At 35.3% G+C, this 17,194-nt stretch overlaps 1 protein-coding gene across 2 annotated transcripts in view; it reads left to right on the top strand.

Annotated features, from left to right (window-relative positions):
- Positions 1-16,968, top strand: part of LOC138707639 (high mobility group protein I-like) — a 29,089-nt gene extending 12,121 nt beyond the window's left edge. For both annotated transcript variants that reach the window (XM_069837323.1, XM_069837324.1), the window contains exons 3-4: positions 10,491-10,640; positions 13,014-16,968. In XM_069837323.1, the coding sequence (XP_069693424.1) occupies positions 10,491-10,640; positions 13,014-13,139 (276 nt within the window). In that variant the 3' untranslated portion in view covers positions 13,140-16,968. The remainder of the gene's footprint in view (positions 1-10,490; positions 10,641-13,013) is intronic.
- The last annotated feature ends 226 nt before the right edge of the window (positions 16,969-17,194 follow it).

Below are 17,194 nucleotides of genomic sequence, written 5' to 3'. Positions count from 1 at the left end.
TTTTTTTTGAGCGGGGTGGGGGGGTACTTAAATATTCATTTTCTTCACACATGATAAGCTGCAGAATTTTAGAATATGATATTTATGACCAGGGCCCGGACTTTGATGACCTAAAATATCTGAAATATGACCTTATAATGACTTAATAATCAATAAAAATGATCTAAAATTGACTAAAATATTTGTCTTTATTTTAAGGTAACAGCAAAGTTCTTACTTCGGAAATTAAAAAGTAATATTAATTTAAACTCGCGAATTTGTATGTTCTAGGAAAGTTTACGTATAAAAATATTAACTTAATCAGAATTATTGCTGTAGGTAACCACCAGCATGCACAGGTTCTCGAAAGTTAGGGAACGCCTGTTATCTGAAAGCACATTTTTGTACTGTGAGAAACTCCTTTCCACTTACACTGATACAACTGGAGTATACTTGAAATGCACTAATTCACTGGCAGTGAGATCTTCAATGCAGGAAGTATCAAATGCTTCACAAAAGTTTTTGTAAAAATCTGATGATTTATTCTCCTTTATGGATACACTTTGTTGCAGTAAAATTGCGTGGAATTCTTCTTACTTGCGAGTTGCACTGCCTGTATATGCTTATCGCGACCAACATGTTGTTGAACAGTGAATTTTATTTCGGTTGATACCTTTGGTTCGCACAACTTACAAAATAATACTTCACTGTCCGTAGAGAAAAAATCTCCAAATTCAGATACAATCTGTCTTAAATGACAAGATTTAGATGGCTTTATTTTAGGCATGGCTGAATGAAACTATGAAAACAGAACACCAAACATTCCTCTCTGAAAATCTGTAATTAACTAAATCTGTGACAGTGAAAATAACGAATCAAATGCTTGCTACGACAGGAAGTGGCTAAAATAACATACTTTCAACAAGTATGTACATTGTCGAGCGGCATTTTTTTTTTTCTACAGGCAGGTTGGAAATTGGAGAATTGGTTGCAGCAACAACAATAAGTATAGCTAAGATACAAACTCTCAACATGTACATCATCTAGCCACTGATCAAACTTCCATTTATTTCGTTAGATTAAAAATGAATTTTAAATAATTTAAATTAATTTAATATATTACAAAAAACACAGAAAAGAAAGAGAAGGATCAGAAAAGGAAGTAAAATGCGAAAACAATGGCCTAAAAAACTTCAAAAATAGAAAATGACAGAAAAATGCACAATAGAATTAAAGTTTTTATAACCAGATGTTCGTGTTCAGGATTTTAATACTTTAGAGCAATGCATACTGCATGAGAAAAAAAAAAGATATGTCATCAAAATCCGGGTCCTCTTCATGACCAATTGGCATTTGTTCACCTTAATAGCAGGTGGCATGATTGTCCCGACTAGCCATTGCTGTTTGGCTCTTGCTAGTTGCTGTTAGGCCTTCGAAAGTCATGTGCAGGTAGTTTGCATATGAGGATAGTCTACTCATATGCTTTGGTACAGTATATGTTATCAGGTTATTTAACATCAAGACACAGGAAATTGCATGGTGTTGAGTTATTTGTGCTGTTTGTTGGACTCTACAGGTAAAAGCTGTTGATAGCTCTAATGCATTTTTTGTAAATAATTATCTGCTGTGCATTGTATTTATGGTAATTTCTTCTAACTTGCAAGGATTTCTTTCATGTCTTACAAATGAAAATCATTACTCACCTTAGGTATGAAAGGAACATAAACCATCATTATCCACTCTTTCGTTAAACAATTCACCTAGAGCTTTTGAATTGTGTGTTGTGTGCATACTAGCAGTGTTCTCTTAAAACCAAACACATGATTACTGTAATGAATGCATATCCTAAATTTGTCTCACATATTGGGTCGAGTCTTACAGCACTAATGAGATACCAGGTTAACGGGCTTTTCTGAATGCAAATAATGATTGTTGTGTATCTTAATTGCTCGTTTGTGTGAAACCGAGATTTATGAGAGAAAGAATCGACACGGAATTTAAGGGAATCCCAAAATCAAGTGAACAAATGTGGATAATAAGATTTTAAATTACGTCTTTACAAGAAACAATAGAAAAAATGGTAACTGACGTGACATGAAAAAGACACTGGATGTAACTAAACTTTTAATCAAAATATCTGTGAGATGTAAAATTTTTATCATAAACTTTCTCAGATAAAACAATGATATTTCTATCTTCGGGGGGGGGGGAACATTATTGGCTTCTGTAGTTTTTTAGATACATATTCAGGAGAACACTTAGTAATTAATGCAACATGCGTGAACTTGTGGAATGATTTTTATACATCAAGTTCTGGAGTAGCATTAGAAGAAAGTACATTTTCTTCAGAATATTGAGTCTTTAGGAGTAGGCCAATGTCAACCACCACAACACTTGTGCAGGACACTGACATGGACGTCTCTTGTTTCTGGATGAATATCACTGATGATGCCTGGATATTTCTCATCTTCATACTGTACAATTACAAAATTGCCAACCTCAAATTCTTTGCCAGGGGTTTTCATATTGGACTCATTAGTGACAAATTAGATAATGGCTGACAGTCTCTGACATGCTGTGGTAGAGAGCTGCAGAGATGGTGATAGATGAAGAGTAGGAGGATGTTCTGTGTTTAGGAATGGAGAGTGTGATTTGTTGTGAGCGAGCATCTATTTCGTGATATGAGGACAAATGTCGAAAACAAGAAGCTAAGTAGCTAGGGTAAGAGTTCTGAATAATATTGAAGAGTAATGTGAGACGGATCCAGGACAGCATATTTTGTGAAGGTGAGATACTGTCAGATCTACGGACATTGCAAATAAATCGAACACATGCGTTATGAACACGCTGTAATCTGTCAGTCTCATGTTAAATTCAGTGTAGAGTGTGTCACAGTAATCATTATGAGGCATCAAAAGTGACTACTAAATTCTTCTTGAGAACCAGAGGTAAGGATTACTCTGAACCTTTTGTTGTGCATAAAATACTGTACAAACTTTGTTATATAACAAGCATTTTCAATTTTAATATACATTTAAAGTGTTTCAGTTCGCAATAAATGGAATGTAAACAACTCACTGTGTTGTGCTTCTCTCTTGTCACCATTCCATAAATTGACCTGGAGCAATGAGTAATGATGCTCTCACTGTACACTCTCAACATAGACTAAAACTTCATGTTACCCTTACTGTTGACGCATTACCTACAACAACAACCAAAATGTACTCAAACCTCGCCTACAGTACTTAACCTACCTGCAGGGATTAGAACTTTTACAGTGTTTAGCTCTGAAAGGAAGCTTTAGTGGAAATGCATTTCCTATATCAAATGATGTTCTATATACACTACACGTTTCAAATTAGAATGATTTTCGTTATATTTTTCTCAGCAACATGAAACTTTAAAATACAGTTTTCTCAAAACTTTAAATTTGGTGTTCTGTTCCCTATTGAACTAGCCTGTCGAAATATAGAAGATAGATGCCCAGATTTGTAAGCATGATATTAAAATTTTATTGTATATGTATATACAGGTCCACACCTGTGGAGTAATGGTTAGCGCATCTGGCTGTGAAACCAGGTGGGCTGGGTTCAATTCCCGGTCGGTGCAAGTTACCTGGTTGAGGTATTTTCCGGAGTTTTCCTTCAACCCATTATGAGTAAATGCTGGGTAACTTTCGATGTTGGACCCCAGACTCATTTCACTGGCATTATCACCTTCACCTTATTCAGGCGTTAAATAACCTGAGATGTTGATAAAGCGTCATAAAATAACCTACTAAAATTAAAAAAAATATATATGTGTACAGGGTGAACCAGAAATCTACCGACAAACTTTCACAGGTTGTTCAGGGATGTTGGCTGAGTGTTTTGATATAAGGAAGCTATGGTCTCTGGTGACTTATTACTGAGTGATGTGTTGTTGATGTATTTACTTGTAGCATGTCCTTTGGACGGTGATAAGATAGGTTCTGATAGATTACAAGGAAAAATTGAAAGTAATCAACTAAATTCTGAAGTAGGTACTGTATTATAAACTGTAATACAAACAATAACAAAAATTACATGAGTAGTGAATCAAACCATAGAACAAAATGGATACTTGTTCGTTAAACACTTCACTGTACAGTACACGTGTACTCTTCACTTCGTTTAAAGCAGCTGTTCAAAATGTCGACTGCCATGGTCTCTACAAACTGTACAGTGACAGACCATACATTGTCGCATACATTCTAGCACCCAGGCGATTGGTGCATCTCTTCAGTGGCTGTGATAATCCTTGCAACGAGATCCATTTCAGTGTTGACTGGAGTCTGTAGAGATCATGGTGGTCGACATTTTGAACAGCTGCTTTAAACGAAGTGACGAGTATTGTACAGTTAAGTGTTTAACAAACAAGCATGCTTTTCATTACTCATGTAATTTTTGTATTGTTTGTATTACAGTTTGATATTACATACCTACTTTAGAACTTAGTTGATTACTTTTTAATTTTTCCTCCTAATCCATCAGAACCCATCTTATCACTGTCCAAATGACATGCAACAAGTAAACACATCAACAGCATATTACTCAGTAATAAGTCACCAGAGATCATAGGTTCCATATATGAAAACACTGAGCCCACATCTCTGAACAGCATGTGAAGGGGAGGTGTGTGTGCGTGCGTGTGTTTATTTTACATGAAACAATTTTGTCCTAAAAAGTATGTATAGAGACAAAAGTATTAAGATGGAATCATTGGAACAATAATTCAATATTAATAACAACTTAACAACTTGGAGGTAGTGTGTCAGAAGAATAAAATTAGAATTTACGAACTCATACTTTGTTTGGTACCCTTCAGCCTATGCCACAGCTTCCAATCACGTGGACATTAATTTGATTAGTTTTGCAGTTACAGAAGACAAAATATTCTCATTCTTCCTTGAGTGCACACTTTAAGTCCTCTTTCTTTTGTTATTACCCTGCTCCTGAATTTTCTTACTAGAACATACCATATGTGTTATGCAATTAATAAATGGTGATTGTGGCGGCATTTCCAAATATTTTGTATTCCAAGTGTCATTGTGCTGCTGAAAATTATAGTTTCATTGTGCCTTTTTCTCAGCATTTGAATGAAGCTTTTTTTTTTCTAGAGTATGTTGGTGTACACCTTGCAGTCCATTTATTACCATCTGTGAAGTGTAGCCTCCCTACACCAGAAGCATTCATGCACCCCTAGACAAGAGTAGACCCACTCCTACATTTCACTGTAGGTTGAAGATTTTCTTTCGAGTTCACAGTTTTTCCTCCACTCTATACTCATATTGTCAGATACAAGAACATTAAATTTACTTTCATCCTAATAAATAATTTCGTTCTAAATTTCTTGTGATGCATTTCTGTAAATACTTGGGGAAACAGGTGTTGCAGAAGAAATTTTTGGAGTACTGAGTTTAGGTTTTATTTGAATTTCTTTTAGAAATTTTTCTCACATTCCTTATACATTACTTCAGTACTTTGTTCTTAACAGCTTTCCTAGTACAATGTTAGTGTTATTAAACACTGCAGGTAGTACATGATCTCTGCACCATCCAATTTCACTTAAAGTTTTACACTTGTTATGTAAGTGAATAAATATTCTTTCATTTTCGGAAGTTTCTTTACTTTTACGAGGCTGAGTCGAAAAGTAACCTTAATATTTTAATAATAATCCGAATCTTGTGGTAGACAATTTGTACTACACACACAAATAACATATATACATATAACTCTCCTGCTGAGGGTAGCAGTGCAAAACCAACAGACATTCACCAAAGGATGAAGAGGCAGTATGGGGATTCCTGTATGTTGCTTCAGCAAATTTATGAGTGACACAAAAAGTTTAAAAGTGGGTTGTCAGCTCTGACTGATACAGTTCACTTTGGTTGACAACACACTGTGAATACACCAGATACTATTGCTGTAGTGGATCAAGTGATCCGAGAAAATCGGTGAGCAGCTGTTGATCAGGTGGCTGTAGAATTAAATATTAGTCATGGCTTTGATCACATCATTCACGATGTGCTGCAGTACTACAAAGTGTCTACCAGGTTGGTACCAAAACAACTCACAACTGAACTGAAAGAATATTGTGTGGATGTGAGTGAAACACTGCTACGGCGTTATGAGGCCGAAGGAGGCAGTTTCTTAAAGCTTATCGCCACTGGTGACGAATGCTGGGTCCACTACTTCCAGCCAGAGACAAAGCAAACCAGCAGGAATGGTATCATTCATCATCACTGAAACCAAAGAATTTCCGTACAGCTCTGTCAGCTGGAAAAGTGATGCTCATGCTCTTCTGGGACTGTAAAGGTCCAATCCTGAGCATTACATGCCCAGAGGATGCAATGTTAACAGCCTGCAATGAGATGAAAATGTTGCGGTTTGTTCACTTCTAGTGTGCTTTGCAGTATGCAGATGATACCACCTTTGTAAATAGTCAAAGTATTTTAAACGAACTTAAAATTAATGCAAAATTTTCACTTGGGCAAGCAAAAAAAAAAAAATTGTTTTCTGCTAATGAACTTTCATTAAATGAAAGTAAGACAACCTATTATTTTCACTTTGAAAAATCTCTGTGTACACAGGTTGGTTAAGCTGCTTGGTATTTTTTTGGACAGTAAACTTACTTTAGAATGTTACATTGACTATGTATGCACCAGGTTATCTGGAGTATTGTAGCTTTTCAAAAACATTTATGCCGTGGACTTATTGTTTGAGTGGTTATGTCGCAGGGTCTTTGAAAAGGGGGAAATAATGTGGCAGTTGCTTACTTAACGGGACACTTTTCTTTAAATTAATTTTAAACAGTTGTATAATATTACGTAGAATTCTAATTCCATACAGCAAATATTTTCAGGAAGAAGCCTAACAGCTCAGTCACTAACTTTTACAGAAGAGCCAGCAGAAATGGGTGGGGGAAACTGAGATGTGACATAACCACTGGGTTGGACAGCATATTTTGATGGTCTATTACTTTCGAGAAATGGTGCTCGCATTGGCAAAGTGTTTGTTACTCAAAAAAGAACCGTCAGATTAACAAATTCTAAGTTGACTGCCTACTCTAGGTCTTTATTTATTAGATAAATCATGCCTTAACTAATCTTTGTATTGTCCCACGCTGTGGCATCGCGGTCTGAGGCATCCTGCCTAGGACTCGCATTACGGAATGCATGCTGGTTCAAGTCCTCATGGGGGAAAAATTTTCTCATGAAATTTCGGCCAGTGTATGGGACTGGTGCCCACCCAGCATCGTGATGCACTTGGGGAGCTACGATAGGTAGCGAAATCTGGTTGCGAATGCCAGCTATAACGGCTGGGGGGGGGGGATCATCATGCTAAATACACGATACCTCCATTCTGGTTGGATGATCGTCAACCTCTGCTTCGGCATGTGGGTGTGAGGCCAGCAGCCGGCTAGTTGGTCTAGCTCTTCACGGGCTGTAGCGCCACGGGTTATTTAGTCTTTGTATTATGGAGCTATTAATGTGCACAAAAAGCAATTTAAATATAATGAAGCATACTAATGAAATTCATGACTATAACAGTAGGAATAATGAAAAATTGTACGTACTTAAATATAGACTTTCCATAACAGCTAACAACCATCATATTATGTCCTTTAAATTGTATAATCATCTTCCAGTTCATCTAACGAGTTTGAATAGACAGAATTTTAAGAGAATTATATATAAGTGGTTGATGGAGCATTTTACAACATTGATGAGTACTTAGTTTTGAGTCTGTACCTCATCCTGCTTATTCACCAGACCAAGAACTGAGTGAGTACCATGTGTTTGGACTCCTCAAGGAGGCACTAGGCGGCAAGAAGTTCTGTAATGACGAGGTGGAAGAGGTGGTGCATGAGTGGTTATGCAGCCCCGGAAGAATTTTTTTTATCGTGAAATACAGGCATTAGTGAAATGCTGGCACATGCATTGAATGTTGGGGGGGAGGGAGACTATGTTAAAAGTGAACTATTTTCAATTTTATTGTACATAGTATCTTGATAAAATATATATTGTTACTTTTTGACTCGGACTCATACACCACATTTTGTTGCAAATACAGTCGAACATCCTTACAACAAAAACTGATGTATAAAGCCTGTTGCAATGATAAATTTTATCAGTCCCATGTCAAGTGTCATTGAAAATGGAACTCGTTGTTGCAAATTTGGACAGTTCCGACAATTGTCATTGTTGGTAATTGACAAATTCCGCAAACCACACGGTTTCAAGAATTTTAAGAATATACCATGCAATAACAAAAGCCAAGCACATGCATGGATGGCAGAGGACCTGTTTGTTACATGGTAGACTTAAAGAACAAAATGATCGTGGTAAATTGCAAATTTTGTATCAATGCAACATGGGAAGGAGTGTATCCCCCAGACTTGCTAACTGCTTCAGGAAAGCTGGATATTCTAATGTAAGCAACTTGTTCTTTATTCCATTCTGTAAATTATTGGATTACTTTTATCCAGATATTAATTGCTTTAATTTTTAATTTGTCGGTAGTCTATCACGGCACCTATATTTTCCTCGTGTTCTTTGATATTTTCAGAAATGAAGTAATGTAACTCTTATCCTACAAAAGTTTCATTACTGTAATATACTGTATTTTATACGTTCAAATAAAAATTTTTCAGATTTATTTTCAATGAAGAATACTTGTCTTTTTGATAGTTACTTGCTTCCATAATAATGAAACATACTCCCTCTGAATGGATTTTTTTTAGGCCAAATACTTTTTCTTGAACCTATCCAACTTCAGTTTTTGAGTTTCAACGCGAAAACGCAAGTATCAATGTCAGGACGATAGCAGTAGCTATTACAGGTCATTGTGGATTGTAGGCAAAAGTTGAAAAAAATGTCAGGTTTGCTAAGCTTTCGAACAATAGCATTTTCGTATAGCTGCTGCATGTAGAACTTGAAATTTAGAGTGTAAAATCATTTTATCCTACTAAGAGATCCTGCTGAAATTATCTGGAGACTACAAAATTTTCTAGGCCTCTTATTTTATCAGTAAGTAATACCTTTTGATCTTTCCTTAGGAACTGTAATTTTTGCGCTCTCTCGAGCCAATACTGAAGACAATGACACATATCAATATCTACACTACACCACCATTAAGTATATGAAAATGACCCAACCCCACTGGGCTAATAAGTATAAACATATTTGATTTTTAATAACAATATTATTATCTTTCTTAAGTTTTGTAGTTATATGTAGCAGCCACTCAGTAATAGAAATGAAGATCTAAATTAAGATATTCTCTACATTTACTTACATAACCACAAAACGTTTCACTTTCATGTCATCAAGAGAGCATCAATATTATGTACAGTTAATGAAAAAATAGATGCATCATGATATTAACTATAATAATATTTAATTTCTAATGGTGGTAATGTCATCAAACCACCTCAAGTTTCGTATATTTGAATATCCAATACACAGCTGTATTCAGAAAATTATACACTGCAGAATCAGTTTTTAATAACAAATTGAATTGAGCTCTAAATATGTCGGCAATCCTGCAGGTCATGGCCTTCGTGTAATAGGCTATTGTTTATTGTAGTGTGTGTTTTGTTCTGAAATTCAATCAAGTCGGCCGTGATTGAATAAAATAATTCTCAAAACTGACAACAGATGGATTTTGGAAAATAGGAAAATTATGTAGGAAAATTGACATTTCACTGAAAACTACTACTTTTCCGAAAAACTTTTGATGCCAGGCATGAAAATGAGGGGTCACTCATTAAAATCCATTCAGCCGTTTTCCCGTAATTTCCATTACCAGTTCAAATTATATATATAGATATTGTTTAGATGTTTATACTGTATTGCCTTTTTCTGTTATTATAGAAAAAAATCCTAAAATCAGCCACTTCAATTAATGGATCCTGTTTATTACGCGGGTTTTTAAAGGGTGTCTTAACGAGTTTTCACTGTGCATAGTTTTACCGAAAGGCACTCACTGTAAGTTTAGCACAAACAAATCTAAAGCTCTATAGTAAGGTAAGTGTATGTTTCTAAGTAGGATAGCAGCCAGACCACATCTCCTTTCGTAAGGTTTTATTTTCTGCATTATCCAGAAAGGTAAAGAGGTGAGTCACGAACATTATATTCTATTTCAAGCCGAACAATTTATTAATTGGCCAGAAGTAAATAAATTATGTCTCCCACTATTCTTAAATTCACATTTCTGTCTGCAGTAAAGGTTAAGTTGATCTGTTTTAGTACAATGTGACTTGTTCTGTTATTCATCTTAGAGTACGTATGTATACATTTTCGAACATTTTTCTGTAGGAACTGGAGAATTAATACTGTGCATCCCACCCATTGATACTTATTGAAAATATGTCTTGTAGGTAATAACTTCTTCAATTGACGCCGTATTTTCATCACTTAATAAGTGCCAAAAGTGTGAAAGTTAATTTTACAAAACTCTGTTGTAATTGATAAAATATTTTATTTTCAGGAGTCTCCAGGAAAGGAAGCAAAAAAGCGTGGGAGACCAGTAAATGAGGAAAAGAAAGATGTGAAAAAGACTGACGGGGCATCCCCTGCCAAAAGAGGGCGAGGTCGACCAAAGGGTTCAACAAAGAAGAAAGGCAAGACTGCAGCGAAGGTTTGTTTTTTAAGATTCACCCCACCTGTATTTTGATTTTGAGGCTAAACTAGTAATTATGATTTATCTTTATGTTGTTCATACGTTTACATAATTATTTTTATCAGTTTTGTTGGTAATACCAAATTGTGTGACTTTGGACCCTGACTTTAATGTCTTCGTGTTATTTCGGAAAGGAATAACTTTGTAAGTTCGTTACTACTTCAATATATACAGTAGATAGAAATATATTCCTAAATAATACACTGTTAACAGTTCTGTAATCATGATCTATAACTATATTTACAAATACTTGGATGCATAAGTGTGCTTTGCGTGCGTCATTCCTCCATGTATACACTAGCAGCACTAACTAAACTGAAAACATTGGTCATAACTTATAAATGTATTATTTCATTCATCTGATTATGATAATCTCCCAACATTGCTCCAGATTTCCATATTACTAGAATGTTGGGTACGAAACCCATTTTACCAACTGCATAAATAATACAGTAATTGCCCTTTCCACTTTAGAATGTGCAGCTGTTATTGATATCACACCATGATTTCTTTGCCACGTGTGAAGACAAAATATACCATTTATCCATGTATACAATTGGTCTGTTTTGTTCTCTATATCGTGAAATAGCCTGTAAATATGAGATCCATTTTCCTCGTAGTTTACATTTTTTCAATAAAAATGGATGTGTTATCAGGGATTGACTTGTCTATTATTATCGCAGGCCAGGTCCTTGCACTTAAGCTTGCTTTCAATCGTGCGTCCTACATGTGTAATGATTGTCCAAGTCTGACAGGTGGCTCGAGTGGCATTCTTGAACCTGATGGTCTCAGTTCTGATATAGCAAGTCCCCATTTGCAGACAAGTAGCCTGATAAGCTTAATTAAGGTCTCGGTGTTCCAAACCTTTGTTGTATTTCAATATCAGAAATCCGTACTACCCCTACATCTTCAACCCAACCCATTTGTAATTTTGGTGGAATGATGGAAGGAAAAGGAAATATCCCGAGAAAAACCCTCTGCTTCGTTCACCACAAATTCCATCACGCCATAGCTGGAAGTAGAACCTGGGTCTCCTGGATGGAATACGAGCTAACGTGACTTATCAGGGGAACATAGTCATCTGGAACCTAGTGACTTTAAAATGTCTGTCAGAGTCCTTTCACCACCCTGAATATAAATTTTCTTCTGCAAACTCCTTATTGTCTCTAGTGTTGTCACCTGTTTTTCCTGGACATAAAAGTCATGCTCAGTTCGTCGTACAACACAACAATCAAAGTTATCAAGACCATTGGCAGTTTTGTCAGGTTTATACAGTGAGGTCACAAAGTGGGTATACCCCCCATATATTCTTATTTCACATACTTTATGAATGTGGTATACCCCCATGTTTACGTTGGTACCATGCCACCATGGTATTACTCGACCGAGCCCAGTGGAGTCCTGCAGCCTGGAGCACCACTTGTACTGCTGCTGCGTTCATAATACGTCATCACGATAGTTCACATTATACTTGTGGCTCCACTCGCCTCGGTGGAGTAATAACCGTGCAGTTATAAACAAACATGGCTGACCAGAGTCTGTTAACCATCGAACAAAGATTAGTAATGGCGGTGTGGCTTCATGAAAGACGACATACCAGCGATACCATGGAAATGGTGAAGATGAAATTTCGTGACTGTTTTGTGTGGAGCCCGACAAGGAAAGCAACAATGTTGGGGTGGGGGAAAACGTGCATTCGCAACATTATGTATTGCAAGTGCGCCAATACCTGAATACGACCTTTCCCAACCAGTGGATTGGAAGAGGATCTGCAGATGATCAAGCTCCTTTTGCCTGATCTCCACAAAGTCCTCCGACCTCTGCCCACTTTGTGACCTCTCTGTATGTTATGGCATACTAAATGAACATACATCCTTATTTTCCATCTTGAAATTCTTTTCTTTATATTCTGCACGGTTCTCTTTGGCAAACTAAGCATTGGAAAGGATCTTTTGTTCTAATTTTTCAGTTGCAAGAAGGAAGGTGTGACCTGTATTAGAACCACTACCACAATAAAATGCATATGTTTCTTTCAACAGCAGTTTCCCTAGCTTGACTGTGAGGTTTTTTATTTTGCACTTTTTATTCATATTTTACAATGTTAAAATTTAGACTCACAATGTCACAATCATAGAATTTCCTGTACTCATTATTACACTGAACATGATCACGTGGCAAACTGAATAACAGCGGGTCCGAATGTTTCTGTTGAGGATATTATCTGCTTGCCTGTTTCGTCCCCTTGCCATGGAAGCTTACTGGCCTAAAAGCACACTGTTTCATCCTGGTAAGTGTACATTCTTGCTAATATTAATATAATTTAATTGGTAGAAGACCACCGGTAGCAGTGGAAGGGGCCGTGGTCGTCCCAGGAAGGAAGAGAAGAAGGTAGAGTCAGCAGGTGAAGAGGAGGAGGAGGAAGAAGAGGAAGAGGAGGAGGAAGAGGGAGAAGACTAAACAGAGACTCATCATCACAAATAGGGAACCCAGACTTTATATAACCTGTAAAAAAGTAACTTCATCATTTTAACATGTATTGTACCAAGGTAATGTAGTTGTCTACAGAGGGATAAGGCTTCGTTCTTTTGTAGTGTAGTCATTGCAAAATTGATGTTTCTTCTACAGTAGCTTTGCTGCTTTGTGCTGAACCCACTTTGTCAATGAATGTGAAGAAAATTCAGGTTAGGTTTTTGATATAACATTTTTAAGTACTTGAGTGTTGTATTAAATTTCTTCGAAAAGTGTGGCGATCAGATATACATTTTATTATTTATTATTTGCGTGTTATTAGTTCATATACTGGAGGTGTTTGTACGTACGTGACCAATAAAACTTGTGTTGTAGGGGATTGAAGATGGAAGATTATGAGAGATATTTCTGCACTAATAATTGTCTGATTTAACAGAAGTATGCATTGTTCAGAATTGTGAAACTGCTGTTAAAATAATTGTTGGATGTTGTAATATATTGGAGCACGTCTTAATTTTGAGTAATTGGACATTGTTACGAAGTTAAGAGCATCAAAGGAATGTGTGATTCACGTTGTGCTACACCTCATGAACATTGAAGCTGAGGTTACACATCAGTGACAGGACATTTTACATTGAACATGGGAAGTCACATTAGTCCCTTTGCAGAAGTCTGGTTAAAAACCTCTCAGATTTATAATCTTTACTACGGCAAACATAGATATGAGTTAGCTTGTCATTTCTTCTTGAAAACTAAAGAAAAAATCATTGATTGGTCTTTTCTTATTTTTGTAGGACATTTCTAAATATATAATTTACCTCTAAACATAACGAAATTCATTATGTATTTAATTCATTTTCACTAATTGACAACATACCATGGGTGGGTCAGTACATGACAGTGGAGTTTTGTTTTAGAAAGTTTCTGTTAAGATAATTTTTCTTTCTGTATGTATGATTTAACCATTTAAGGATGTTGAAGATTTTAGTAGCCAATGTAAATGGAAGGAAAAAAAAAAAGAGTATTGTATTAAAGGAAGAAGTCTTTGTGATGTATCTTAGTACAAAATTGCTGCTCTAATGACAAACCCTTTCCAGAATATTCTTTTTTGGGGTTATATACATTAAGAGTTCCCATTTACAAAACATGTTTCATCTGCAGAAATATTTCCTATGATGCAATTGCCACGCGATTGAAATAAGAAATGTTTATCAAACATTGCTTTGAAGTACAATTTGAATGGCAGTTTCATTTGAGGACCGAAGTTGTAAACATACAGTCCTTTTCTGTCCAGTATTCTCGCATACTAAACTTGGACTACAACTTTAGTCCAGTCATTTAGAAGTTTGTCTATCCATGGATCGTGTTGAATCTGACATCCCTCCCATTTTTGGATGCAAATCATAACTTGTATTTCAATTTCAAAAATTAATTTAAATGGAAATAGTTGGAGAAATGTGCAAATGATGGAATTAAAAAGATTTTGCCTGTTTTTTAAATTAGGGATTTATTTTTACACTTTGACAGTGAAACTTGATCAACTTTATGGGACCAAGAGGAATGTTAATTTTGAAATTGCTGAGAGTATAAAACTTGGACCATAATTTTGAAATTGCTGAGGGTATAAAACTTGGACCATAATAAACAAGGCCTTCTGTATCTATATATTTCAAGATTGGGGTGATATTTCTTTGGATACTTGGGATTTGACAATTTCATATTTGGACATCAGACGTCTTTCACATTACAAACAAATATAAGGTGATAATTGTTAAATGTTTTACTAATAATAAGTGTTGTTTTCGACAAAATGTTACGAGTTACACGCACATGATACATTTAAAATTTTGGTCTGAAGGAGAGAAGTACAATTTCTCGTAAGTTTCTCTGTACCATATACTGTGTTTGTATTTTCAGTTGTGTATTATTGATCATCCATGTTACTTGGTATGGCATATCAGTGCTCTTAATATATTTACATTATGTGGTTAATACTGATAATCTTGCCAGATAGTAATTTCGTGACCTGTCCTTCATTGCAGATTCTTAGGTGATTAGTTATCTATTGCTTTATCGTATTTATAATGTCGGGGAATGACACCACAGTAAGAACATTTTCTCCATCGATTTACATCACATAGGGGTCTGTATGTTTATGAACCGCAAATCAAAAACATCCATTTGAGAATCTTTTTTTTAATATATTATATATATGATAGTTAAACTGCCTGAATAAACTGGAACAAGAGATCTGTATTTTTAGATGTCGTAACAAGTCTCTGTGTTGAAAATGATTACCTTATACCATGGTGGAAACATTGTTATGTGAGCCATTGCTACTATAATTATAACATTTTTTTATTGATAACTTTATATGATACCTTAAAGGTAAGATGAAGTCCATTTCTAATATATTGTAATAGAAATATCGTGTGTGTTCATAATGTAATTTCAGGCCTCTAAATTTTAAGGATGTAGAAAAATAGATCGTAACTAAGTTTACCATGATTAAATATGAACCATACTTATATAGATGAGGTCATGGTGTTTTAATACCTGTCCTCCTGGGGCTTCATCATATCTCCTCCCTTGTAGAGTAAGTGTTTAAAACTGTGAAAAACAGTGATGTTAGATTGTGCAAGAACTAATTATACAGACTTAATGAGGTATAAATGCAGAAGAATTTAACGAAAAGGTATGGTGAATAAATAGTAGGTTTAGATTTAGGAAGAGTTGCATTGCTAAGTGATTATTTTAGGGCTATAATCTCGGTTATCAAAATTTCTACTGATATGAATTGCACAGTAAACTGATCACTTTGGCATGCAACTTGCTTAGTAGGTATGGAATGTGTGTCTTTGAGTTGTTATGTGTTAATCTTATTTTATCTTTTCTTTTTTACTTTATTATTTTGTCATGCATAATTATAAGTATTGGAAGAGAGATGTTATTTGATGCACCATTTTAATATTTTTCATTTGCGTGATCTTCGGAAATATATGTGAAAGTTTTTAAAAGTTGCCAAATTAGAAATAGGTAATATGGAATTTGGATTGGGTATTTTTTGAAAACAAATTCCAGAACCACTTCTTGATGAATGTGAAGATTCTGATTACTACATTTTATGAATGGAAATAAATTCCCTCTTCCATTTATTGTATTTAGGAACTTGGGAACATTTGTAATGGGATATTTCAAAAGTAAGGGTTATGCAATTGCATACCATATCAGAATACAAGATCAGTAATAATTCTATTCAACATAATTGAGTGGTTTGCTTATATTTAACTGTTTTCTGCTTAACTATGGGCATTGCATATGATTTGAATGCAGTAATCAGAATTTTATCTATGAGAGAGAGGGAGAAAAAAAGAGGAGCCCAATCATGTTTCATTAGATGTGCGGTATTATTACATCAGATTGTGCGACACTGAAGATTATAGGTCATATGTTGAGAACAAAAAGAAAGTCTAGTGTTTGTATGTATCATAATACCACTTGATGCACTACTCAGTTTTTTTTTCTCCTTTTATAAATAAATGTTCAATAATTTAAGTAATGTGACTTTCCTTCGTTCACCTTCTGATTCATTTCCATACAACATAGAACTAACGTTCGTCCAACTCCCTCTTTTGCATTCATTTATATTGATTTTACAGAGTGCGTGGTGTAGGATGTGTACTGAATTGTAGTTTGAATTTCAGCTAGAAATACAGATGTTGCTTGTCAATGACAATTCTTCTAAAGGGGTAGCAGGTTGGTACTATTTCCTGTAATGTTTTGTGTAAGAGATTAAAATGTAGTTTTTCTTACGAGATTTTTGAGTATGTTAAATATTTTTTATTTTAATTAATGTTGTCAGTGTGACTTGCTTTGCCTTGATACTACAATTATTGCGGAAGTGACATTTTGTGCAACTTCTGACAGTAAACGCGATTGAGAATGGTGGAAATTTCATGGTTTGTAAGAGAATGCTTGCTATATATATAATTTATACCGCAGCTGATTTCATCTTTCTAAGAACATACCTTTCTCCCACATTC

This window comes from Periplaneta americana, chromosome 10 (assembly GCF_040183065.1).
Source record: "Periplaneta americana isolate PAMFEO1 chromosome 10, P.americana_PAMFEO1_priV1, whole genome shotgun sequence".
Lineage (NCBI taxonomy): Eukaryota > Metazoa > Arthropoda > Insecta > Blattodea > Blattidae > Periplaneta > Periplaneta americana.
Note: the sequence above shows the minus strand (reverse complement) of the source record. Positions and strands in the feature narration are given on the sequence as shown.